The sequence below is a fragment of the Cebidichthys violaceus genome, unplaced genomic scaffold (genome assembly GCF_023349555.1).
Source record: "Cebidichthys violaceus isolate CVI_PGR_0920_01 unplaced genomic scaffold, fCebVio1.0.p SCAF_44, whole genome shotgun sequence".
NCBI classification, from domain to species: Eukaryota; Metazoa; Chordata; class Actinopteri; order Perciformes; family Stichaeidae; genus Cebidichthys; species Cebidichthys violaceus.
The window spans coordinates 462,836-485,658 of NW_027176639.1; the positions used below are offsets into that span (position 1 = coordinate 462,836).

At 45.0% G+C, this 22,823-nt stretch overlaps 1 protein-coding gene across 1 annotated transcript; it reads right to left on the minus strand.

The window, feature by feature from the left end:
- Nucleotides 1–8,763: 8,763 nt before the first annotated feature.
- On the minus strand, nucleotides 8,764–12,665 carry adra2c (adrenoceptor alpha 2C). Its single transcript, XM_068729098.1, has one exon. The coding sequence runs from the start codon at nucleotides 12,010–12,012 to the stop codon at nucleotides 10,660–10,662; it is 1,353 nt and encodes a 450-aa protein (XP_068585199.1). The 5' UTR covers nucleotides 12,013–12,665; the 3' UTR covers nucleotides 8,764–10,659.
- Nucleotides 12,666–22,823: the final 10,158 nt, after the last annotated feature.

Below are 22,823 nucleotides of genomic sequence, written 5' to 3' on the forward strand. Positions count from 1 at the left end.
CTAACTTTGGACCGGGAGTGCTATTGATCTCATCACGTGTAGAGCTGAGGAGGGGAGAAGGACACTTTACCTCTCCTGAACAAGGGGAGTAATTGGGTAAACTGACCTTGCAGAGGTGCAGTAGAGAAAGGGAGCCAGCCGGAGAGTCACTAAGGCAGAGAGGCGGCGAGACGTTGAGCTACTGAAAGACAGAAAATGATGCACAGATTCTTACAGTGAGGGAATCCATATTTTCGACACATGGGAGATAAGGTCACCTCTCCTCTATTTACCTACACAGATGTGGAGACGATGCGCCGTTTACACGAGTTCCCTGCAATTGAAACGCGACGCTTTTTAAACTTTTGCAGAAATATTTGATATATATATATATATATATATATTTTTCAAAGAACAGAAATACGTCATTTATGCTGTTAATATAGGCACAGGTATATGAGTGTAATTTATTGTTTAACAACTACTCTAGCGCATTTAGACTTGAAATAGGATCGCACATTAACGTGGATGTGTGTGTCGTCTTTATTGCATCTCGGGTGCATCGAAGCCTGATTTGTTGTCCGTTTCCAGGGCAACTGAGGTTCCCCAGTGACAATAGAGGAGCGATCCTCTCTGGACCTGCATGTGTATAGCCTACCGCGTGTCAACCCATAATGTTGCACTAAAACAAGCAGGAATAACAGAAGCAAGGGACCGTCAAATGAACAGAGAGAGAGAGAGAGAGAGAGAGAGAGAGAGAGAGAGAGAGAGAGAGAGAGAGAGAGAGAGAGAGAGAGACGAGAGGAGCAGTCATTTGTGATTTTCTCTACAAACACAGAAACCCTGAGAGATTTCATTTAGACGGAACACACACGGTTATATGTTCACTTTGCTCTCAGCTCAATCATTCATCTAGCAGTATTTGACTGGCTAGTCTGTGGTCAAATTGCTGATTTTTTTTTTTTTTTATGTTCTCCCTCTCTAATATCCCTCTCTGTGTATATAGTGAAGAAAAGGGACTTCTAATCTGGGTCACACTTGACTCTCTGTCAATATCACCTCACATGTTATTGGTGATCCGCGGAGATGAAATCTCTCTTAAGCCTCTAAGGTTGATTTGAACAAATAGCAGCGAGGCAACAGTAAGATATGAACTTTATCTTTCCTCATTTACTTTCAAAGCCCATCGCAGACTCTTCCACTGCGTCTTCCTTCTCTTTATCTTTAGCTTTTCTCACTACAAAAAAAACAAAAAACAACCCCGTTTCCACTCTCCTGTTCCACATAAAGCGTAACACTTCCGCTCTCACAGCTCCCCTGCGTTTGCCGCAGAGTCTGTTTAATTAAATTATTTCATTTGGCAGGCGATGCACCTTGGGGCACGCCGCTGCAGATGAAGAAAAACAAAAAACGCCCGATAGAAATAACGGCCCTCGGCTCTGCGTCGGTGCGACAGAATCAGACCCTCTAATGGACATATCGCTGTGCTGTTTGCGGGTATCTGATACACACAAGGCGTGCGCTCATTTCATATTCAAACCTCAGAGCTTATCTTCGTACCCTTGGAGATTTACACTTCCATTGTGCGATGTGGCTAAACCCCATGAATTCATAGATGTAATCTTTTTGCGTGTAAAGCTTAGAAGAACTGTTTCCGATACAGTCATCTCGCCCGTAACGGGTTTACTCCCATGTGTGAGGAGCTTCTGTGCATCCGTCACCAAGGCCTGGGCTGTACCACGAGATGGATGGACTGCTAACAACAGATTCCATTATGATTCCATTACCCCTTGGACATTTCCTTTTAGGGGCAGCAAAGGCATCTCGCGCCGCGGGATTATATATATATATATATATATATATATATATATATATATATATATATATATATATATATATATATATATATATATATATATATATATATATACGGCACGTTGTACTAGAAACCATGCAGATCCAGAGGCCCGTGGGGGACCTCCTGTGGTTCAGCGGGGGGCCGGGGACCTCTTTATTGTTTCCATTAAAAAAAAACTAAAAAAAAACGCACGAGGCATTGTGTCGGCGGAGGCAACTTCATCTGCAGGATTATCTGGTGTAATCCTCAGAGAGAGGGAGAGGGGGAAGTATAGCGAGGAAGATGCTGCATGGCCCCAGCTCTAATTTACTCACCTGTGCATGCTGGCTTCTCACTCACTGGCACCATTTCACGCACACGTTTTTGCATCACACCTATGTAGGTTGGTTTTTTTTTTCCCAGCCTGGCAGCGTGTGAGAAAAGAAGTGCAATTAAATCTGGGCTGCGGATACATGTTCTGTGCGAGAAGGCAGGACGTGGAAGGGCCCTGTGCACAGACTCTGGAGGACAAGGATGGAAGGGGAAAAAAAGGGAGCATGGTGTTTTACTTTTGAGGTCACAGCAGTGTGGCTCTTGAGCAAAAAAAAAAAGGAAGCGCGGTGTTCCTTTAGTCCTACATGCCGCTACATGGAAGAACATATCATTCTTGACTCGCTATTACCTCCAGCTGCCTTTCACTGACACCTATTCTCCAGACTTATGTTTTTACATATTCCTCTGCTCGCATCTTCATTTCCAGCCCTGAATGATGGATGTGTGGTAACTGCTTGTTTACTGCAGATTTAATGACTCCATCCACAGTTGCAAAACAGCAATTCATCATGGTTATTAGAGCTGCCATCTCCTCTTCTTCCACTCCTGTTCCTGTTTATTTCATTTCTTTCTTTTTTTTTTTATCTCTTTTGCAGGCCGTGACTCTTCATTGCCGCTCCTTAAAGGTTAATTCTATGCAATAAAGCAATAGTGTGATCGCCCACAAGAGCCAGCGCTTAATGAGTAAGGACCCTGTTGATTTCTTGTCTTTCAGTCTTCCCCTGCATCCCATTCTATCTCCAATAACTATCTGTTGATCTCAGGATTAGCACCAACACCTGCGGGTCAATATCTCACCACCGTACACACACACACACACACACACACACACACACACACACACACAAAGAGACACTTTGCGATCAATAAAACAGATTAACCACGAATAAACCTACATTAAGATCGAATGGGAAATCAATTGTGTCTCTGTTAACTGAATGAAGATGGTTATTCTATGTCTTTACAGTTAATGAGAACTGACCTTTGACCTCTCATCTGAGGAACGAATGACTTAAGGCTTCCTCAAAAAACGAGAGGAAGTGGATACCCATTTATCTATTTCAATAGGTGGGGAAAAAAAAGAATAAATCTTTCTTTGTAATTCAAGTTAATGATCAATAGACGGGAATAACAACATGTAAACCGACGAGGAACAGAATATAACAAGTCTGGGCGCTGGGTATGGTTTATTTCACCAAAATAAAATAAGCAACACCAATAAAATAATGGGGAGGAATAGGGCATATAAATACAATACATAAACAAACACAATGTAAAAAAGAAAACCTTCATTCTGTCATGTTTTTTTACTTTCTACATAAAAAGAAAAATGTGATTTAATAAAGCTTCCCTCAGTAATTCATCGGTAAATGAGTTTGATGCTTCAATGCCAAATAAATCCAGTCAGATAATGAAATAATCTCAGATTGAAATATTAATAAAACAGATAAGATAGGAGCTCCCTTAAATTAGGGAAATTGCAACAGCATTTTTGTGACGGCACATCCATCCAAATCATCATCAAACAAAACATCCAAAACATCCCAAAGTCAGCTGCTTGTCTGCTCTTCCACCCCTGCACGGGAACTCACATCACCCCAGCCTCTGCACATGTTGGTGCGTGAGCTTGCACACGTGCAGTCATGAGTGTGCGCTCTGCGTGTGTGCAGCCAATCCAAGATTATTCCTCAAGAGACCATACAGCCGTTTACCCGAGAGTCAAATTAATTAGGGAGATTAACAGGCTAATAAGTGCAAATTGCTTTACTTAATGACTCTCTGCTATATTGCAAACACAGAGGGATTAAATTGCAACGCATCGCTCATGACAAGAGACAGCGAGGATACAGGTATCTGTTGCACTCTATATGATTGTTTTGCTCCGTTCCCATGCGTTAAGCTCAGCCTGTGTCAACCGGAGTTCATCTGTGACTTATGCATGCGGTAACATAACTGTGAAGATGTACAGATAGTTAACTGCAAAAAAAAGAGTAAAACGAAGCAGATTAGAGATCAACACCACAGATCCGAGATGTTTCATGTGTCGTTTTGCACAGTTTCATAGCAGACTGGGAACGTGCCGCAGATTGCGATGGTATTCACAAGTTGGCGTATCTGGTTGAACACAGCGTTCGGCGCTGAGAGATGAACAGGAAACTGATGGAACTGGAGATGTATTATGTCCGTAATATCAAACGGAAGGTATCCACGCTCTGGAATCAAAGCTCCCTTGTGAAATAGACTTTGTTTCAAGAAGTGAAATGAGAGGTATAAATAAGAAGCAACCGCTGACTTCATGATCACCGAATCACATCATAAAGTTACCAATAAAGCGAATCTCAATGGAGCGCTTTAATTCCACTGTGAGGAACTCCTTTATGTCCTTTGTTTGCTCCGGTCTTTGTGTCCAGCACCCTGACCCCGCTGAACATTCTTTAAATGTGCACACGACTTTCTTTCACGATGTTCTCGCACAAGGTTAGGCGTAACGACTCGGCCCCGTCTCTGACGCTCTCACTCCTGCTGCCTTAGTGGACTCTGCATGCAAGTGGAAAGGGCAACTTGAATGACGCGATTGTTATTCATGCAACTTTCAGCATAATATTCATGATTTATTTTCATTACTGCATTTTTCATGCAGTCATGTTTTGCATACTGAATGTGGTATTGTATATATGTATAATGATGCACACCGGCGGAATACCTTTTATGCCATCCATTCGAGAAGTGTGCTCAATGTATGTAGAGTGGGCGGGTCACAGGGGGGTGGGGGGGGGGGGCAGGAGCCAATCCCATCATGCACCGGAAAAGAGTAGTTCATATGCAATTCATATGAAATTCATGAGTGTCCTGAATACAATTAATCTACATGAACACACTATTGAGGTGAGATCGCTAATGTGCACCAATGGATTTTGCCCCAAAACTACTAGTTTGCCTTATTAAAACTGAAATACTGCTGACGTTTATCTAGTAGTCGTAGCTATCAGAGTACTCACTGAACCCCTCCTGATAGGACGCAGCAGGTTTGATTTGTAGAAAGCCTTTGGTATTGTGAATTTGTAATACTGTTATAATTCTGAGGCTTATTATCTGGGCGAGTATTTTCATTTGTTTGTGGTATTAAACCAATATTTCACCATTACTTTGCAAATCACATGTCCTTTTGAAATGCTACAAACTTGATATCAAGTAAAAACTGTCCCTCTGTGAGCTGAGCCAACACAAAGGATTCTGGTACAAAAGCCCATTCCGTGTGTGGAGTGTGTCACTTTGAGCATTTCAAATAAAGAGGGCATTAAGGGAGGTGTCCGCTTGAGCCGTCTGACAGCACTTGATCCTGAAAAGACCATCAAACCTGCATCATCTTCCACGGACACCCTTTCCCTCTGTTGGCTTTGTTTGAGGAAGCCCAAGTCATTTTTCATGTTCTGCATCATTTTGTCTTAGACAGAGAAAGATGGTGACTGAGGGGGGATGAGATGGATGGATGGATGGATGGAGTGTAACGGAGAGCAGGAGCAGGGGATGAACTGCTGACCCTGAGGGTGTACGGCTGCTGGAGGATGGAGGCGGCTCAACCGGACATCAGAGCATCAGAAATACATTTATGAAGGAAATACAGTATAGTGCCACACTCCGCCCATGATGAAGCTCATGTCTTTGACAAGATATTTTGTTTTTACTCAATTTGCATGTATTTTTAGCCATGTTAGCAGAATGGCTCTGTGGATTCATTGCTGTTCTGTTGGTTGGTTGGTTGGTTGGTTGGTCGTTCTACCACTTTGGTTCAGAGTTAAATATCTCAGCAATATTGGCTGGCTGGAACTTTTAAACGGACACGAGTGGTTCCCAGATGAACCCCGCTGACGTTGGGGATCCCCTGCCTCTCGCTTTGTGGTTTTGAGTGAAATGCCTCGACATCTTGCGGTAAAGACCTTCATTCAGGTAAGAACTGCTAGATGTTTAAACTAAGATGGTGAACCCGGCAAAACGCACTCGCTAAGCATCTGCAAATTATCATTATCATTGCGATCGCTCTACCGTGCAGACTTTTTACAATTAGCTGAAAGCTAAGTACGGCATTGCAGAGAGTCATTAGCGTGGCTGTAGACCAAAAACGTTTTAGACTTTCAGACAAATATGCAACGGGAAACAACAATGGAGTGTTTGGAGCTGTAAATAAAGGATTGCCCCTCATTCACTTCCTCCTTCTTTCATAATGTACTGCTGTTTATTTGAGCATGCATACCTTTTCTCTGCACTATATTTCAGTCCAGAATATCTTCTTTGGGGCCAAACAAAAAGACATGTTGAGAGGTTTTACACAACCATTCAGTAAAACAGAATGTCTATTTGCTGTACGCTTACCTTTAGTTATGGGTTGTGCATAAAACGCGTCGGCTTTGCGGCTGGTTGCAGGGCGAGAGTGATGAGCAGCGTGTGAACGCTGAAGCAATAGAGAGAAAAACAATCAGGGTTGAGCATCTGGCTGCGCTGTTGGAAAGGAAAAGGTGCTATTCCTCTGTGAAGGACCCAAGGACAACTCCAATGATAAAGCGTACTCTACTGCTGCTCTCTCATGCAAATGCAACCAGAAGCTCAGAAGAGACTGAGGAGAAGAGAGATTGATTGAGGAAGAGAGAGAGGATAAAGAGGGTGAAGGACAGAGGTTGAGATGGGGTTCAGCGCGACGAGTGTGAGATTGATCGCAGACGGCGTACGGAAGATGGAGTCTTCTCCATCTCTGCTGGGAAGAGAGAAGAGGTATGAAGAACCCTGAAGAAAGGAAAAGATTGATTTGGAAATGGATTATCCACGTCTACCTTTTGACTTGCCTTCTCACCGCTGAAACATAATCCTTTTTGGACTTGTATCATATAATCAAACACTTGCATGTCCAGATAGAGAGCATGGCAAATGATGTACACTCTTTGCTTAAAGGTATGGACATTGACAGTGAAATCTATAACAGATCCCTCTATCTGTCCCTGGCAGCAGGACTCTGCTAGTCAATACCAAAGGAGAGGTGTTTTTTGGTGCTTTTCGTCCCTTGTTGTGTACGTCTCTCGTGCTGATAGCCTTCAGCGCTTTCAACTGTGTGTTCGTCTGGACGGCTGTGTATGTGTTTTGGTGTTCTGTAAGGAAAAGCAGCCGGAGGTTTTGGTAGTGTAATAAAAAGAGTGTAGAATGTACAGCGATAATAGACCAGGAAGATGTCTGTTAATGTACAGTATGTGAACACATGAATCTAAGATGTAGTGACTCCAGCGCCAAACTTAAGGTTTTAAGTGGGCCGAGGTGCGGAGAAAAGGTGAAGTTCAAACCGTACAGGATGTGTGATAACACCCAGAGGGAAAGCTGGTGGAGAATAAAAAGAGAGGACAGATGTGGGCAGAGTGTCAATCAAATGTCCATCATATGTTCTTCATAAGACTCAGATCGGCAAATCTAACCCTCAAAATACTCCCAAAAATGTACCTGAAGTCCCCCAGAAGACGATATGCTGTCCAAGTAAAACGCTAATCCCCTTTCCGCATTCAAACTTTACCATCATGTCTCCGGGAATTCATCTTTATTAAAACCTCTCATGGGTGTTCAAAGCAACATACCGCACAAACATGAAATACTTTCCAATCTGGCCTGTCTTCATTCGCCACATCCGCCTACTGAGCGCTCATGGAGACCTGCCGAAATGAGTTATGACATGTGTGAGGGAGGCAGAGAAGACGGGGGATTTGGAAGGTCAGGCTGAGTTGAAGACATCATCCTCGCAGGCAACAGCAGAAGGCGACACGAGGACTTAAAGATTTATGGAGCGATCCTGTTTAAGCTCAGTTCATGAATATATTTCACATTTTATTTAGTTTTTTTGTTTAAACGAGTGGTGTGATCTGAGCAGCAAGATCTTCAAACTCAGCTATAGTAGGATGTAGCTTCTCCTTCCCTGGCCCTTAGGCCTAGGAGCATCTTCAAACACCTGAGGTGGAAAGGGCACACGAGGTTCATTTCCATTTTCAAGGTTGTCCGATGGGTTCTGCTTCAGATCTGTAGCACGGGAGCAAACAACCACCGCGTGACCCGCTGACACAGCAAGCCATAAACACTCACTGTTCACGCCACGACAGAATCCATTCTGCTTTGTCATGGAGGCGACTCCATTCAGCTTTCGGGGGGGGGGGGGTAAATAAATAAGTGTCAGGCAGGCGGAGAGAGGAGGGGTGTGGTGGCAGTGATTCGGGTTTCTGGTTAAACTCTCACCCAAATCTGACCTCTGATTGGATTGGAGGGTCTCTGGTGAGCTGCGTTTTTGAATAAATACCTTTACAGAGAGAACACAGTCAGTAAAAGCTGAGGCAGCAAACCCGTCTTTACGGATCGAACGGAGTTCTTGCTCATAACCTGGTGCATTGACCGCTGGTGACCTTTCTGCATTGGTTCAGTTCTCCAGTGATTCTTGTAACAACCAGTCTATTTCTATTTCATTCTAGGATCTTAAAATCTATTAATTGTTCTAAGGATGTTCTAAGGATTCAGTGGTACCCAAACCTAGCCCTGTAATATATAATATGTATGTATATATATATAGCAATGAAGAATGCACTCACGCAATCTTTCAATGTTCAAATGACAGTTGAAGTAATCTCTTTATTTGATCTCTTGAATGTGCTCGAAGCAGAAGGAAGTAAACACTGGCTCTTTTAGAAAAGGACAGAGGTTGGTGTAACATGAAAATCGTTCAAAGCGTTGTTCATTATACAAACAATACATTTTTTAGCATATTGATACGTGTGTGATTATGAGGCACCACACAATAATACTGTACTGCCTTCAACTATTTACAAATGAAAAGAAAAAGCATTAGCCCGTCTGGCTATAAACGTTTGAAATGTAAAGATGAAGTACTTACTGGATAAGTCGTGTTATGTCTTTGTGTGTTTAATCACGTGTGTGTGTGTGTGTGTGTGTGTGTGTGTGTGTGTGTGTGTGTGTGTGTGTGTGTGTGTGTGTGTGAGAGCAGCAGACTGGTGGTGTTTGGTTTTTAATGTGACTAAGTGCTTTTTGTGGCTGTAAGGGAGAGAAAAGACATGTGATGGAGAATAGAAAGACAGCTGACCAGGAAGAATAAAGCCTTTGAGAATGCAGGCTTACACGCACACACACACACACACACACACACACATACACACATACACACACACACACACACACACACACACACACACACAGACAGACACACACCTACACACACACACACACACACACACACACACACACACACACACCTACACACACACACACACACACACACACACACACACCTACACACACACACACACACACACACACACACACACACACACCTATGCACACCTACACACACACACACACACACACACACACCTATGCACACCTACACACACACACACACACACACCTATGCACACCTACACACACACACGCACACACACACACAGATACACAGACACACACACACACACACACACACACACACAGACAGACAATCACTTACTGGCAGTCGGGATGAGATGCGATAAACTCTCCAGCTCACTTCATGGCCAAAGATTTTCACTGTTATACACTCTTTCTCTTCCATACACACACACACACACACACACACACACACACACACACACACACACACACACACACACACACACACACACACAGTGAAAGCTTCAGTGGGTGGCCATTTGCCTCAGCAGTACCTCTGTATTCCATCTACATGGGGTACTGTACCTGCTACTGTATCCTGTATCAAACCATGTACAAGTTCACACAAAACACACGTCCTGATAAAAAGTTTCCTCTGCAGTACCCAGTTCAGACACCTCTGAGCCCCACACAGAACATCTGATGAGGAAATATGACTTTATAGTTTTTGAGTCTTTTTTTTGCTTGCTACTGAAACAGTAAGCAAGGAGCCCCTTTGTCCCATTGGTCCTCATGTTGAGACTGCGACGCAATAGAAAGGTAGAGAAAAAACAAGAGTAAGAGACAGAGCGAGAGGATAGCTTCTACGATCTCACGTCACGAGCGACGGCTGTGTGCAGATTGTCAAGGCCTTCGTTTTATGGTCTGTGAATGAGGTCACATTTTAAATCGAGTGTCTCTGAAAAACCCCTTCACTTCCTCTGCAGGTCGTCCATGTGCAGCCACTGTGGCGCTCACGCCTCACAAGTTACCGTTATGAGTCCGTTTATTGTGTTTCAGTGAAGGGAGAAGTCAATGAGGATGAGGAAACGAGCCGCAGCCCACATCAGAGTCCGACAGCTGCCCGGGTGGCGTTGAATGAAAGCCTCCTCTTTGAGTAAGAGCTTACTCTTTTCTGTGCCGTAGTGAAATCGCCCCTTCATTTCTAGTACAATCCCTGAACTTAAAGGTGTGAAAGCCCCCCCCCCCTCCCCCCCCAGGCCGGCACTTCATCTTCATTAGAACAGTTCAAAATTGTCTGCTGGGTAAAATGTCGACTACAACCCCAGAAGCGTTCAGAAAGAGCGTTTCCATGACTTACAGAGGATCTTCTGGAAGGCTCTGCGGAAGTCCTGGTTGAAGATGGTGTAGATGACGGGGTTTAGCGAACTGTTACAGTAACCGATCCAGAAGAAGAATTTGAACAGCGTCTCCGGGATCTGGCACGGCTCCCGGCAGATCCCATACAGGCTGTAGGAGAAGAAGAACGGGAACCAGCACACGACGAAAACCCCCATGACGACGGCGAGGACGAAGGTGAAGCGCTTCTCTCGCGCGGCGGAGACTTTCTTCCTATTGACGGTGTTCCGGCGTTTGCGGCGAGACGAGAACAGCTCCATAGACTTGGAGCTGGCGCGCGACTTCCTGCTGGAGTATTTAGAGGCGGAGCTGCTTTTCCGGCTGCACTTCCGGTCTTTTCTGTCGTCGCGTTGATGCTTGGAGGAGATGGAACTTTTCTTAGGTTTCTCGTCTGACGAGCTGCTGTCCTCGAAGTCGTCGTCGTGGTCCGTCGCCGGATGTTTGGGCTCGTTCGGTAGAGGGGATCGAACCGCCTGCTCCTGGCAGTGTCCGTTCCCACGTTCCTGGTCTTTCATGCTCCCGTCCCTGCTCGACTTCAGTGACCCTCCTCGGCCGGGTTCGGCTTGGTCCATCCCATTCTCCAGCGGCGAGTCCACGTCCCTCTTCTTCTCTGACATTGTTCTGGTCCTGGTCTTTGCCACTTGGTAGATGCGAATATAGACCAGGATCATGATGACACAGGGGGCAAAGAATGAGCCAAGACTGGAGTAGAGGATGTACCAGGTCTCATCGTTCAGGATACACTGAGGACTGTCCTCATTGCTGCTCCTGTCCATTGATATCAGCGGTGGGAAAGAGATGACGGCTGAGATCAACCACACCACCACGATCATCCCTTTAACTCGTTTAGGCGTTCTCTTTAAGTTATACTCGACCGCCTGTGTCACTGACCAGTACCGGTCCAAACTAATAGCACATAGGTGAACAATAGAAGAGGTGCAGAATAAAACGTCCAGAGCCAGGTAGATGTCACACCAAATCTTTCCAAAAAACCAGTAGCCCATGAGTTCGTTTGCCAGAGAAAAGGGCATGACCAGGGTGGCCACCAGGATGTCCGCACTGGCCAGGGAGACGAGAAACAGATTCTGGGGTGGCTTCAGAGCTCTGCTTGTTAAAACGGCGATGACAACCAAGACGTTCCCGACTATTGTGAACAAAATCAGAAAGCTGACAAGTCCGGCCAGACCCCAGATAGCCAGCTGGCTGTACTTGCTTTGGGAGGTGGAATTAGAGGAGATATTTTCTGCAGCCATCCCATCCTCCAAGCTGGAGCTATTCAAAAAATCCATTCTGAGTGTTTGTTGTTTTCTAAGTCAAGATAATTATGATTTTTTTAAATACAAATTTGCGGAAATAATCTATAGAAACATCCCATTACGACCTCAGCGCATATTTCACTATACTGCTGACGGCATTTTTTTTTCTTTTTGTTCTCCTCACCTGCGATCTTCCACCTCCTGAATGCAAGTCTCTCCTTTTGTACAAAAAAAAAAAAGAAAAGAAGAAGGGAGAAAGACAGAGAGACCGTGAACGCAATATGCAGAGTCTATTAAGAGCTTATTCCAAGCGCGCGCAGGATGCTCCGCAGCAAAATGTCCATAGTTGGAGAGCGGACTCCCTCCTCAACGCGTCCTCTCCCATCCCGACTGCGCCCGCATCTCTCCACCTCCGCGTCCCCGCTGTGTCCTGAGAGAGGTTTGTAACAACCACGTGTCTCTCTCTCTCTCTCTTTTTTTTTTTTTTTTTTTTTTTTTTTTTTTTACATTAGAAAAAAAAAACTAGCAGGGACTTGCTCCGCAGCGGAGGAGAGACTACTGGAGGAGATGATAGCGGGGAAATACGCAAGCGAAATATTCTATTACTAAAGAGTTGTTTTTATAGTTGATAAGTGATTTAGGAATATTTAATAAGATCCGTGCAGGCTGCTGCTGGGAGGAGCGCTCGTTTCATGTGGCTCCAGTTTATCTGCATTGTCAGGTTTGTGGCGGACAGCTGATCGGTGACTCTCTCTCTCTCTCTCTCTCTCTCTCTCTCTCTCTCTCTCTCTCTCTCTCTCCTCCTGATTTGACTTCTGTGAAGGTCTGGTTCAGAAGCCTATACGAAAAGCGTGCCTGCGTCCATTTTAATGGGCAGAGCGAGCAGGGGAGGTCACATAGCTGTCAGAAAAGCCACAGACTGACAGCCGCGGGGTCCCTCATCCCCGAGGAGAACACGCTCGTCTCTGTCCTTCTGTGCGCACACTGGAGGTCAGTATTGTAACAGCCAGCCCCGGTGAGACGACTCACACCGTAAATGTATGAACACCGTGAGATATGCAATCAGCCGTCAGGTGAATATCTATTGCATTGTGTATTGATTAACATGGGCCTGGTATGAGCATATGAAATAATCCGGGTGACCTTGCAGTGGAAACTTTTTTTTTTTCTTTTTTTTTAATCATTTCCCCGGACGATGTGTGTTTGTGTTATATGGTAATTGTGCTGATAAGAAGATTACAGGATTACATGGTGCAGTTCAGGTTCTGTTGGAGCTAAGAAGCACTCCGTTTCTCAGGATATCAAAGGCATTATAAATCATCATGGGTGGGCAGCAGTGTGAATGCATGATGAATGCTTTAATCACATGACACATGACATCCAGGTTATCTTGTCTGGATTCATGAGGACATGCATGCTTGCCACACACACCAAAGTTGTTGGGCTCACAGTTCTCTTTCTCTCACTGCTCCCCCCCCCCCCCCCCCCCCCCCCCCCCCAAACCCCCTCTCTAATCGCGGCCGTGCTGCCACATGGAGAAAGGCTGCGTCTCCTTTGGCGAACACCGTGGTATTTAGTTCCTGGACCAGTGCGTTTATTGACCAGTCTCCCAGCTAAGTACCTGTCATTAATCACAGAGCGGCTCAGCCATACTGAATTAAAGAGCAGCAGCCGCAGACGCAAGAAACGCTCAAGTCCAAATTGATCCTCATCAGGGGCCATGAGGTGGGAGAAGGAGGGCTCGGGGGGGGGGTCCGTGGTCCATGGGAGACACTGTCAGGATGGGGGGGGGGGGAGTCTCTATCTTGTCCCCTCCGCTACCCATCCCCAAAACACCCTGCTCCTTCTCATGCTGCCTGTTGCAATTGGACTAAGGGTAGAGTGATGCTGTAGGTCAGCGCGGATGCACTCTAAGCTGATTTTGAACAGACAGACAAGCCTTATTATGGTCATTAAGTCATGTCCCAGGGCAACAGCTCTGTCTATATAATTGGGGCACCAGTGAGCGATCTCGGCTATTACCGAGCTCTTTTCTTGTTCCCAGCATTGTGCTCTGCTCAGAGGGAGTGCGTCGGCTCTCTCTGCTACACAGAACAAGCCAGAAGCGAGCTGTTTGGCGTCAAGAAGACTGTTTTGATTACTTTTATCTTTTTTTAAATCGAGGCTTTGTACTGGTTCAGTTGCTGCAAGTTGCACAAATTGGGACCCTCGTTTGCTCCGTATAACAGAGCGGTTGTTGGTTTTCGCTACACTGCAGCATTTGCGATGGATCCTGAACACGGAGTACCAGAGATTTCTATTAAATCAGGCAAGAGAAAAAAGCAACCTGAGCCAAATGAGATTCAGCTAATAGAGCTTCAAAAAACGTAATATCAGTCCGATGTGTTTTAACATGATGAGCACTTAGTGGCCTGATGAAATCCAATACAGCGAAGAACTCCGGTTATTACGCGGCATCACCCTCTCAGCTCCTCGCAATAGCTTCAAGGCTTAATGCCACAGGTGTCCGCATCTCCTTACAAACATCTCCTTATGTTCATAATGTGCATGAATGTACAACATGAGCACAGAATACTAAGTCAAGCACATGCTAACAAACCCTACTCCCCATAGAAATTAAAGCGGCTCCCAGTAACGACAGCCACCTCTTTGCCCCCCCCCCCCCACCCTCAATAATGTGCAGTGGTTTCCATATAGGCCCCCCTCATGAAGGGAGGTATGGTACCAGCCGGTGACAGTGACAAATGGCATTGTTACCGGGGCAGACAACTATAGAGCCAGAAACAAATAGTTCAGGGGAGCAACATCTAGCTCAGGGGAGATTCTCTCTGCTAGCATCAGCTCACACAGCAGGGCCTTCTTATCTGGCGTCTTTCAGTGACAAATTACCTTGTAGGAAAAAATAAGATGGAGGATTTTTCTTTGGGACTGCTTTGAAATGCAGATTTCCAATTTGTTTGTAATATTAATCCGAAATCAATCACAATGAAAAATAAAGTTGGCGCTGCTGATAGTTCTATTCTTATAAAAATAATCGTAGCATACCTCCAACTGGTCCGAGCCATTCTACCGTGTGTGTGTGTGTGTGTGTGTGTGGGCTGGTCAGAGCTACAAGAAGCCGTATTAAAAGTCGGAGCTACGTCTTACAGAGTTGTCTGTCTCAACTTCGCGCTGCCTCCAGAGACGTCCACAGCGACCTTGGCACAGTTGTCCACGTTGCAGCAGGCGGCCGGATGCCGGATGCCGGATGCCGGATGCATTTTAATAAAACGAGATAAGAGATTTATCAGCTTTTTCTGGTTTACTTTTGGAGAGAAAAGACGTGCGGGTTGCATTTCAATCGTGGCCTATGTGCCCCTCAGTATGAAAACACATATTATCATTAATTGATCTGCACAATGACGCGCACATTCTGGGATGACAGTTTAATTATTTAGGGTACCGACCATGTGAATGTTGAAAGTCTCTCAATAATTGATCAACTTCTGGTCGTGGAAATCTGTTTACAAGAGAACATTCTTGCCCAGCTTCGACCGCGTTCACCCTAACTGTTACCAATAACAATTTGATCTTTCGCTGAGATTTCTCTTTTACACACAAACCAAAAATAGTTATTTTCTTTACCATGATGTGTGTTTTTCTCACGTTCATTCCACGTAGCATCGTGTCGTTCTATCAGTAGGAGTCAATACAGAACTCCCTCTGCTTCTGTCACATTTCATATGAATCTGCACACAGCTGCTAAAAGTGAAACACATTTTGAGAATCTCTTTATTAATAGTTTGGCATGCTTTTTTGGAAAAGAAGCATCTTTAATGAACAAATATGCTTGATAGTAACTAGGATGTTCTCTATGATCCCTGTTCAGCCTCATGAAATGCTTCTGTATCTGCTCTAGCACAACATACTGTTGCAGTGCAGAGACACGGGTCTTCAGATTATGCAACTGTCCCAAGAAAGGTTGACTGTCCAATTATAACCGCTGCCTTGCTTGAGATGGGTGGCTGTGCGCTGTCTGCCCTCGCAAAGTCATTACTGTCCATCCGAGTGACAGTTGGGCCAAACTGGCAGATCCGCAGGCAACTGGAGCCTCGAGGCGCAGCAGCGATGTGTTAAAGAGCTGGCATCCCAGACAAAGACCGGCACCAATCGACGAGGTGTCGCGTGATGATCCCGCGCACCAGATTGACTTGCCGTTCGTGAAAAATGACCATCTGCGAAGTGTCCGTCCAAGAGGTCACAGATTGGGCCGAGAGCGGACAGACGGATCTATACAGGAGTCAAATGACAGGAGACACGATGAGAAGTCATTATCGGTTCCGGTTTGCCGATGGAATCATCGCCCAAGAGATGAGTGCGTGATACTATAGTAAATCTGGAGATGTTTGACTCGTGGTAGATTATCCTGTGAGTCAAAGCGCCTCAACTTTAGGCCACCTGGAAGAACAACTGTGACAAGAAATGAAGTGACGACATCCTTCAGACGTCCGCTGGTGACCCACACTGAGCTCAGCAGAGCCCAACTTGGTAAAGTAAACTGCTGAGTGGGATTTTTATTAGATCCAATCAAACAGCAAACTGGGATTTTTATTAGATCCAATCAAACAAGGAACCAGACTGTACATGTAATGCGCCATCTGCAGATAAACCCACCTGAGCCTTTTGCATTACGGCACCTCCTCCTCTTATACCCTGCTCAGTGGAAAATTTAACAGCCTTTGGTAAACACAAGGCATTTTTTTTTTTTTTTTTCTCTCTCAAGGGGCTATGGGTTTCTTCAAGATGGCTGACACTTCAGCATAATCCCACTGCTGATGCCTCGGCTCTGTGAGAGCTCAGCCTGCAAAGCTGAAACCCGTAACAGCCCCGGTGAGGCGAGGGCGACGTTTGGGAAACAGAGTTGTGAGCTTCCACCTGCCATTTACAAGACACACTACACCATTTTAAACTCTGTGATCGGATGTGTCTTTCCAAAATATACCTTGGGAGTCAAGTTTGTATGTATGTATTCAGGCTTGTAACTTAATATCATCTAATGCAGTTGTTCATCTTTTGTACTGATGATTCACCCGGCAGAGTTTCGTGCCGATCCAAGACCTACAAATGCTCCAACTGTGAGTAACGAACCAATGTTCGTGGGAAAAACAAATTGGACTTTTACTTCTTGAGCGAGGGGCTGCCAAAATAGCTCCTCCCACTTTGCAGCTCAGCTATAGCTTAGCAACACAACCCTGTGACCAATACCAATCCCAACACTTTGCGTTTAGATGGCGTTTTGAGGCTTTGATGCTGAGGTGATTAGCAAATGTTGGCATCGGCATTGGAAGCAAATTTGCTTCTCCGTGTCGGGATTTGAAGCAGTAATAGGTGGTTGCCCCAGCATGCAATGTTTGAGTCAATGTTTGGAGTTCACTGTCATAACCAATCACACCTGTTTTGTACTGTCTTACTGCACCAATCTGTTTCACCAAACTGCAACGACCAACAAAAGCAAGTTGCACTGCATCTTAATTAATACCACTATAGATCCACCCACAAGCAGTAAAGTGTGGGCGGTGTTAGCAGCTCCGTCGTTAGGCTTCAGTCGTCAGTATGCATACGTCTCACAAGCACACTTCATGAAGCAGGTAAGGTGAAAAGCTGTGAGTTTCTCCCCGTGTTGTCCCTCTCTTTGATGTGAGTTTCTCTCTAATAACAAGATGTCACAAACATTGTTAACTGTATGAAAGCCTCTCTTAGCCCCCTCCCCCCCCACCCTGACATTTACCTACACCTCCATCGGTCCCTTTGTGCCACCTATTGTCTTTGGATTGTCTAACACCGCTGTGAGTAAGCCACTTCTGAGAAATATCAATCCTTGACCCTTCTCGACCCCAAAATACAGACCGATCTCCAAGTGGCCTTTTAAAGCCAACGTCTTTGAAAAGGTGGTTGCTAAGCAGCTACCAACTGTTTTAACCAAGCATAATATTAAGTTTGTGTTGTTTCAGAAACAGCTCTTCTCAGTCTCAAATGAAGTCTTGATGCCGGAGTGTGTTTTGATTTGCTTCTGTTGGATCTATAAGTGCAGCTTCTGACACGTAGACTAGTTGACAAACTTAGGCGGTGTTTTTTTTGGGGGGGTTTTCTCCTCACGGCGTACCTCTCTGACAGGAGGGTCTCGCTTCCTGTCGGCGACCATGCTTCTTCATGTGAATCTCTGTAGCGAGGTGTTCCTCAAGGTTCTGTCCTCGGTCCGATTCTGTTTGCCTCGTGAGGACACGATGCTGCTATCGCTGCTGGGATGTTCATTGACACGTTTCTTTTAGCCTCAAGAATGAGCAAAATCATCCGTTTTTTAAACAACTGCCTAAACTCAACATGTCAAGCATTTCATTTTGTACCTTGAAGGTGTCGATTACCGATACCCAGCCCTCGTTCTGCCTTTGCAAAGCATCATGGGGCTTTTACAAGTGGTCCAAAATGCTGCTGCTAAGATCTTGATTTTTCTGGGGTTTTTTGCGACCGCAGATATTAATTCACGACACCGGCTTCATTTGATGCAAAGAGATGGAACAGGAACAAAGATTGCTGCCACGTCCTCTGGCAGACTTTTCCAACTTTGACCTGCAAGCAAATAATAGAAGCAATGAAGCAATTTATATTCTGGTCATGTACCGTCACCCTGTTTACAATGTTACATTTTGAACCTACAAGCTGCACCATTGCTTCCATAGAAGCTCTGCTCACTAACTCCTTATCATCAGACACGATATATTCAGAGTGCAGGGCACATGTGACTTAAGCGTTGTGGCTAACAATTAACGAAGAAGGCAGAGGAAAGCGCAGGACGTTCTCCTCCTGATTCCACTTTTGCTACGGTCCATTCCAGCAGGTTATCCTTCACGGTGACGTCTGCAACATGTTTAAGCTTGAGGAGCACTGGAGAAATCATTCTGGCACATGGCGACACTGCGTTGTGTTGCTATTTCTCTCACATCGCACAACATGGCCATTGCATGATGAAACCATTTTGTCCTTCCCTGTCTGTCCCTCTTTTCTTTCTGGCCAGCCTCTGTATCTCTTGTATTACCCCTATGTTGGCTATTCTGCAGCTACGGCTGTAACACCTCGCCGTGAAAGTAAGGGATCACTTGTGTTTCAGTGTGTGTGTGTGTGTGTGTGTGTGTGTATGTTAGTGTTTGTGCTTTGTTCGATATGCACGTTTGTGCGCTGTTCTCCGCTAACCTTGCCTTTATCCCAGTCTCACAGGAAACATGGTTTATTCAGGAGAAAATCAAAGCGGTTGAATCTTCTTTCAGTTTGGGAGAACGCTCCCTATCTGCAGACTGTCTGCTTCTAAGCCCGTCTAAGTCTGCGCCGTGGACAGGCAGTGACGGGCCAGCTGATTTGAATACAGGTTTTGCCTTTTGTGGTGTCAGTAGGGTTGTTTTTTTTTCCGCTGTAGCGTTGACAGCGTCAGCCCTCTCCTTTGCCGATCATGCCTACTGCCTTTCACAGTGAATACTGAATGGCGCATGTATGTGTGTGTGTGTGTGTGTGTGTGTGTGTGTGTGTGTGTGTGTGTGTGTGTGTGTGTGTGTGTGTGTGTGTGTGTGTGTGTGTGTGTGTGTGTGTGTACATGTGTGGCTGCGTTTAACAGAGCGAGCGGGGCAAGTGTTAAACAGCTGGTGTCAAAGCAAATTCCTCTTGGTTTCATCTTTTTTTTGGAGGGGGGGAACTTTCAACTTCAATTACCCTCAACAGTATGTTTTTACATATTTGGACTTCTTTATGTGTGTGTGTGTGTGTGTGTGTGTGTGTGTGTGTGTGTGTGTGTGTGTGTGTGTGTGTGTGTCCATGATGTTGTTGGGCCTGACTGGATTCAATTATGCTGAGCTCAGTGAGACGACAGGAGAATTGGAAGGTTTAGACAAAACCAAAGTATTACAAGTATCACAATGCTACTGCACTGTGATACTTGTTTTCATGTTTGAAAGTGGTGTCAGTAGCATATAATATCCTCTTACCATTCATTTCTCTTTCTTCCTCTGCACTGTTTTCATTCATTAAAGTCCCAACCAGGAGCTCTAAAAACGTTTCTCTCTGCTCTTTGTCATTTGTATTTGTTATTTGACAAACTTTGAACGGCAATGATTCCTGCGTGAATGTGAGAGAAAAGTGTGTGATTAACAATTTCAATCTCGCTGATAGATCTCATGGTGTTTCGGTTCTTCGTTTTTACTAAATTGATTCGGGAAACAATCAGAACCTTGCAGAGATTTGGGGAGAGCTGCGTTGCACTCCTGTTGATACCTGTGATGGTGTTTTACTCTCCGACCTTAATGGATCGGAAGCCTCCTAATATCCCAAAGAAACAAAGTGGAATCATAATATTCTGGCCTCTGGCACGATAGGGTATAGATCACTCTTTAGCTCCGTGGAGCAGTTTAGCCTCTTCTAGTTTGGTTTCGCTGAGTCTCCCCCATCTTAGCAATCCCACTGGCAATCATATCCGTCCAGAACCAGAACCCTTCCTATAAAACAACTGTTCACAACCTGCCCAGCCCCACACAGCAGACGGACACAGTAAGCGATTAGCCGGTGAAGAAAGGCTTCACGTCCAGCAGCTACAGAGACAGACAGAACAAATAGGACAGTGAGTGCAGGACTTTCATTCAGGTGTTCTTCATTGCTCAGGACCCCTGCCGCTAAGTGGGACATGCCAAAGCAGCATCCGAGGTTTAGAAGCCGCAAATAGACCCGACCCAGCTGGGCTGCACAGATTTGAGATAAAGGAAGGTAAACACTACTAAAACAATCCTCTTTAGCAGAAATCTTGGGAATAACCTGGAAAGGTTTTGTTTCGACCCATTTTGCCGACTGTTACCTGCATCATCAATATTTTTAGAAGTGAGTCTTGACTGTAATACTCTGGGTCTGTTCACAATACATGTAAATAGATCTGTGGGTGGACAGAACCAGTTGACGGTCAAACATCATGAGACCACAAGAACAAGAATAGGGTTGTTTGCCTTTTTGGAGCCGGCAGTCATGTAAACGTGCTGACCCTCTGCTAAACACACACACACACACACACACACACACACACACACACACACACACACACAGAGACACACACAGACACTTCCTACAGTTGACTTCCTGATGGAGTTGAACTGCGGTCGCAGCCTGCCGCTGTCAATGCAGGAGATGAGCACGGCATGGCTAATTCAATTGCAGATGCCCATAATGAAATGAAGATTATACAAGAACACACTCACTGAATCACATGCACACACACACACACACACACACACACACACACACTCACTCTGATTCTACCTCACAAGTACACACAAACAACTGCATTGACAAATACTTTGTTGCAGCTCAAGCAGACAGGAAGCCTTTAATGCCCAATTACTGACATTGAGGGATCGTTAAAACACGACAGTGGTGAACTCCTGCTCACTGTCACCACCGATCGACGGTGGGTTACAATTAATACCTATCGATTGTGAAAATGAGCAATATATGATCAAATATAACACGGTGAAAGAAAAGAACTACGTCTCTCTCTCCCCCTCTCTTTTGACTTCTCTAATTACATTACTTAGCCCATACTATGTATATATATATATATATATATATATATATATATATATATATATATATATATATAGTATAGCTGCCAGTTCGCCAGATGTAAAGCCATAATTAGGAAGGTTATTTCCCTTTTGCATAATAACATCTATCTTACTGTGAATGTATAATGGCCTTCATAAAGTATGCGGCATTACTTACAATGACTCTTTGGCCATGGTACACTGGGGAGTGTGTGTGTGTGTGTGTGTGTGTGTGTGTTTGACCGTTCTTATGTTTAGGATCTCAATGCTCTAATCGCTGAATCACATGTCATCATATCAAACAGCAGATGACTTTGTACGGAGGTGGCTACTGATTGACAGCTGCCATCTTTGTTTCACAGAGCTCTCATCTGATTGATGTGTCTTATGAGCGTTATTATATTATCTAGTGATCTCTCAACCGCGGTCATCTGTGTTGACTTACGCAGATCTTTGTTTAAAGGGGCCCTGCGGACTTCTCTCTCTCGTGTGTGTGTGTGTGTGTGTGTGTGTGTGTGTGTGTGTGTGTGTGTCCTTGACGTCTAACAAGTGTGTTGAATGCATTTGCGAATTACCACCAACAATGGGACAGGAGAATAGCGTGGAACCATCGGCTGGATGTGAATTGCATCACCTTTTCTTCTTGTAAAAACATTGCCCCTTAGTGCTGCTGCAAGTCGTCGTTAACTGGAATTATCTGAAACGTGCGGTGCAGTTATGAGAGACCTTGATTTTATTTTTGAAGTGAAGTAAATTGGGTTTTGCATGAGCCTAAAGGGCGACGTTACAGGTCCTCAATGTCAGAGAGAGCTGCAGTGAAAGTCTTTAGAGGCTTTCGAGACCACTCTTGGATTGAAGATGAAGGCAAAAGAAAGGGGAAATAAACCCTTTTACACACACACACACACACACACATACATTTAAACATGTGGCTACACACACACACACACACACACACACACACACACACACACACTGGCCCATATTGTAGATGCTGGGATTGTGCTTCTTTGATCCCTAATGGTGTAGTAATGGTCCCTTTGCTGCCTTATAAACCCCTGTGGATGTCCATGTTTTCATCGGTCCCTCTATCACTCTCTCTTTCCCTTCCATTACACCCTTCTCTCTCTCTCTCTCTCTCTCTCTCTCTCTCTCTCTCTCTCTCTCTCTCTCTCTCTCTCCCTCTCGTTGTTTGTCTCATTCATTCACAGTCACACATCAGGCTGTATGTGGAGA